Source organism: Solanum stenotomum, chromosome 10 (assembly GCF_019186545.1).
Source record: "Solanum stenotomum isolate F172 chromosome 10, ASM1918654v1, whole genome shotgun sequence".
Taxonomy (NCBI): Eukaryota; Viridiplantae; Streptophyta; class Magnoliopsida; order Solanales; family Solanaceae; genus Solanum; species Solanum stenotomum.
In genome coordinates, this window is record NC_064291.1 from 47,109,117 (window position 1) to 47,114,591 (window position 5,475).

The window sequence follows — 5,475 nt, forward strand, 5'->3', positions numbered from 1 at the left end:
TATGCATAATCTCCCTATCTCTTAACCACAATTTGCTAAACTAGATAGTAATTCAGTTGATTCAAGCACCTAGCTAGCTTTCCATGCATGCTTGCTCAAACATAAACCTCTTGAATAATCTTTCTCACAATGATATCCCCACAGTGACGTGTATTTTGAAAAACTCTATGATTTCTTTCCAGCCACAACTCTTAGACAGAGGCAACAAGTGTCATTCTGAAAATAGTAGCAACATGCCCTTGCCTTTACACATAGTTTCATACCACTGTATTTCTCCAGCCCAGTTCATAGCTTGTCAACGGATTCCTTGCCAACACAATACTCTTCTCGACACATAAGAAGCTACAAAACACTCAAAAATAAGTGTTCAATATTTTCTAATTCGATATCACAGAGAGGACATAGAGGGCAGACCCACATTCCCCATTTTAGCATCCTATAAAAAAATAAGTGTTCAGTATTTTCCGATTTGTTTGTTTTTTCTATACATGTTCCACTTTTAAAGTATAACTAGTTTCAGAATATACGCATTGCATGTGTATCTCATATCTATGAATAAGTTTGTAAAAATCGCATAAATATTATGTGTATTAAAATTGTGTTAAGAGCCACAACTTGAAGTATTTTATTGTTTGAAGACCAAATGTAGAGTTGTTCATTCACTTAGCAAAAGCAAAACATTTTTACTTATGCACTTTAGTACAATAACCGAAGACGGAGAAAAATGGAAACACAATTAATGTTACCAAATTTAGGTATTGAACGAAACTGTCGACCTCGTAGGCGGACCTAGTAAGGGTGCACGCGCACCCGTTCACTTTGGAAAAAATCATGTATATATATATCATCACCTTTTCCTCTAACTCCTCAACGTAATATATATCCTCACCCGTTCACTTCGGAAAAAAACTGCATTCTCCAATGTTAAATGTTGGATTATTGAAGCCATTATCCTCACCTTTTCCTCTAACTCCTCAACGTAATTCTTTTTTCTTTGCCTATAAATCTGAGAATTTTCCCTATTCCTCATCCTTCTTAATTTCCTCTTTTCATCTCCTTCACTATTGACCGAATCCATTCGGGTTTGGACTTGACTCCGGCAAGGACTTGAAAACCCGGGTCTCAATCAGCTGACTCCCGGATTGACCGAATCCATTTGGATCAATCTGACTCGGTTTTGAAACATTGAGAGATTTTGGGTTGAGAATGGTGGCAGCATCAGCATCTGCAGGTGGGAAGATGCCATCCCTGGTTAAGTCGATATCGAGGTCAAGGTCGAGTTCGTCCGGCGATGGAGGATGTGAATTCTCCACCATACCAGTGAAACTTTCAGGCAATGTATTCAAATGATATATTTTATTACAACAGAAAAGAAGAGATGGTTTTTATATTAGAATTAAGTAAGTAGAGTCAAATTCAATTACTTTCCAAAGATGCTCTCAGGGGTTGTTTGGTTTCATGAGATTAAATTTGAGATTATTATTAATCTTAAGATGAATCTATACCTCAAACTTGTTGATATTAGTACCAAAATTAAGATGAATCCAGATACCTTTTGTCTGAACCAAACAACTCATTACAGTCAAATGATAAACCCCACTATATATATAAGAGACCTAAACCCCAGTTAGCCCCAACACAAAGCTCTCTCTTCTCTGTTGTAGTAAAATTTGAATACATCGCCTAAAAATCACTGGTAAGATGGCGAATTCACATCCTCCATCGTTGGACGACCTCGACCTTGATCTAGACATCGACTTAACCAGGGATGACATCTTCCCACCTGCAGATGCAGATGCTGATGCTGCCACCATTCTCAACCCAAAATCCCTCAATGTTTCAAAATCGAGTCAGATTGACCCAAACCCAAATGGATTCGATCAATCCGGGAGTCAGCTGATTGAGACCCGGGTTTTCAAGTCCTCGCCGGAGTTGGTCCAAACCCGAATGGATTCGGTCAATAGTGAAGGAGATGAAAAGAGGAAATTAAGAAGGATGAGGAATAGGGAAAATTCTCAGATTTATAGGCAAAGAAAAAAGGATTACGTTGAGGAGTTAGAGGAAAAGGTGAGGATAATGGCTTCAACAATCCAACATTTAAAATTGGAGAATGCAGCTTTAAAGTCGCAGATGGGCAGCACTGGTGTGCCTTCGCAGATGCTGCTACCACCACCCCCTGGGATGTATCCTTGGATGCCTTATATGGTGAAGCAACAAGTGCCTTTGGTTCCCATTCCGAGGTTGAAACCACAAGGAATGGCTCCTGCACCCAAGAGGAGTAAGAAAGTAGAGAATACGGAGACCGAGATGAAAACCAAGAAGGTTGCAAGCGTTACTTACCTTGGCTTGTTGTTCTTCATGCTTCTATATGGTGGACTGAGAAGTGGGTACAATGAAAGGCAACATGGAAGGGTTTTCACCGTTGATGGCCGAATTAATGACCATTACCGCACTCCTGCTGATGGGGATAAAGATAAAGCAAAGTCAACTATTCAGCAATGGTTCCTCGAAGGCGTTGCTGGTAAGTGCTGATAAATTACCTTCCAATTTTCCACTTCCCTATCTTGTTTAATTAATGTTTATGTATGTGCAGGGCCTATGTTGAGCTCAGGCATGTGTACTGAAGTCTTCCAGTTTGCTGTGTCTTCATCTCCCGGAGTCATCGTTCCTGCTGCAGCTGTTAGTAATGTTTCTATGGAACAGAAGAAGAATGCTACACACACCAACAAGCGCAGAAATAGAAGGATCCTTGATGGTCTTTCTGTTCCTGTTACGGGAGTTTCTCACGACGACATATCTGAAGAACATGAGGGAAGAAGTGGAAAAAAAGATGACCTTGCTGGAAATAGTTCACGTTCTTCAATGGTAGTCTCTGTGCTAGTTGATCCAATAGAGGCAGGTGATGGAATGATTGGACAAAAGTCCACCTCTCGGATTTATGTTGTTGTATTGATAGATAGTGTGAAGTATGTAACCTATTCTTGCATGCTTTCTTTTAAAGGAACTGTTCCTCTAGTGTTGTAAATGCATCTTTACTGATCCCTGAACAATTTTGTAGATTCAGGTGAAATATAGTGTTTACACCGCACATAGCTTCCATTGGTACGTAGATTCAGACGTTGGAACATCTCTCTAATTCGGGCAGATCAGATAACCTCTAAATGTACTCCTTAAGATGAAGATGCATAATATACATCTCTTGCGATCCTACATATTGCACTAAAGCACCTCAAAAGTGCGGGGAAATGAAGTTGAATCGGATTAATTAATACATTGAAACTTCTCTCTTATGTTCGTTCAGACCAGATAACCTTAGTTGCAATACGAAGTAATGAGGTTGCAATACCCAACCTCATATTGCGTATCCAGGATTTCTGCAAGATTGGTGCACAATTACAAAAAAAATGTATCTTAAATATAAATTTGATCGGTTTGATTTTTAGGTTTTTAATGTGAACCATTAAATTTTAAAAATTATAGGTCCAAAACGTATAATGCTACTAGTTTTAAATTTTAATATACACATTTGATTTAATTATATAAAAATTTTACAGTGCTAATTTTTTTAGGAATTTTCAATGTAACACACTTGAAAATTTTGAAAGATTAAAGGAAAAAACAAAAGAATAATTAGCTGAAACGCCAAAAGTGTAACCAAATAACCACTTAGAGAGGTGTTAGTAAAAGACAAGATAGATATAAGATTTAAATTTCTATCCTCACTTAGAGGGGTGCACCCAATCATCATCATATTATTATATGACACTTTGAACGTGGGTTCACACATCTATATTTAAATATTTTATAAAAAATATAACACTACTATATATGATCTAGAGAGGGGAGCATGGGTTCACGTGAACCCACGGCACCCCCTCTAGATACGCCCCTGAGGACCTCATTACTTCACCGTTGCTCCCCTTGTTAGGATCCAATTTCAAGGTGCCAGAAATTGCCTGCGAGCAAGGAGTAGTGTCTTTCATCTAAAGAAATGTGCTTAACTAACTAGTTACATTGATGCTCAGAATGCCACACTAATATTTTGCCAAATGAAATGATAAAATGGTACTAAAATGATTTCAGAAAATATTTTTTATTTTTGTAAATATTTATTTCACTTTTTTATAATTCAAAAAATTTGGTCAATTAAAGGGAAAAGGGTCTGAAAAATACTTTAACTTTGGTCAAAATTGTTGTTATGATACCAAACTTTACGGAGGACCTTTTACCCCCTACACTATTTAATAGTGTATTTTAAAGATACATATGTGCCCACGTGGACACGTTACTATTTTTAATAATGCAATATTTATGATGTCCACGCGGACACATATATACTAATACAAGCGCCCCTCCATTACCCCTTCCCTCCATTTCGTTTAGTATACGTCTAGACGAGAGACATGTGTTTTATTTAAAGTTTAAAGGTCAAAATTTTATTATATTAACAAATGTCACAACCATAGTTAAGTCAACTAATTTTAGAAAACTATTTTTCAAATTTGGTACGAATTACAATATATTCCATACAAAATTTGATATTTATTAATATCATTAATTTCATCTTATATTTTTATATTTAAAGGTAAAAATATAAAAATCTTCTAATCATATTAATTAATAGCTTTTGAAAATTAGTTTTTGCTATTTTCGTATTTATTTTCCTCTCAGGATGTAACACTCCGTATTTCACGTGTACAAGTCCTACACATATGGAACTTGATTTAGCTTGGTGGTATAAGTAATGAACTTGATTTCCTAGATGAATGGTGACAATAAAGAAGATATAAGGGTAACTCCCGTACATTGCAATATTGCACGATCGAGTGAACGTCAAATTTTAGAAGTATTTAAATTCTGGATCGAAGTGCTATATGTAAGTCTAAAAGTTAAGGTGATCAAGTGTATATAAGTTTTGAGTTAAACTAAGGAGATTACGCTCGGAAAACGAATAAAAGAATTGAGGTGCTTGTTGGACTTTATAAAGCTAGCAGGTGTCACTTATTTGCTTAGCTCAAATGGGCTAGGTAGATGGGGAAGATTAGTTCATGCATTAGTGGGCTCACTTGAGGCCCAAATTAAATAAAAAGAAAAAGGGAATGAAGATGAGGCCTCACACCAATCTGTCCAAGTCCAACTACATGAGCCCAATAAAGACTAAGGCCCAAATTATGGTATAATTCTGGCCCATGGCTTAATATTAGAAAGGGGAAAGATTGCAGCCCAAGGTGAGTACATCAAGGGCCCATTTTGTGTATATATAATTCCAAGCAGGTGCATCACCTACTTGGACCAATTTGACAAATTAGTGGTTGATATTAAAACTTAAGAGGTGGGGGAAAGTAAGACCTTTATAATCCCCAAGTTGCTGACCATTTCCTCACTTTTAAGAATAGATAAAAATCAGATTTCTCTCTAAGCTTCTCCTCTCTCTTTCAAAGCATAGCAGCAGCCACAAGTTTCCTAGGGTTCTTG

The 5,475-nt window shown here is 36.9% G+C and overlaps 1 protein-coding gene across 1 annotated transcript; it reads left to right on the top strand.

The window, feature by feature from the left end:
* Window positions 1-1,218: 1,218 nt before the first annotated feature.
* On the top strand, window positions 1,219-3,084 carry LOC125842298 (bZIP transcription factor 17-like). The gene is made up of 2 exons (XM_049521579.1): window positions 1,219-2,521; window positions 2,594-3,084. The coding sequence occupies exons 1-2, from the start codon at window positions 1,702-1,704 to the stop codon at window positions 3,022-3,024; spliced, it is 1,251 nt and encodes a 416-aa protein (XP_049377536.1). The 5' UTR covers window positions 1,219-1,701; the 3' UTR covers window positions 3,025-3,084.
* Window positions 3,085-5,475: the final 2,391 nt, after the last annotated feature.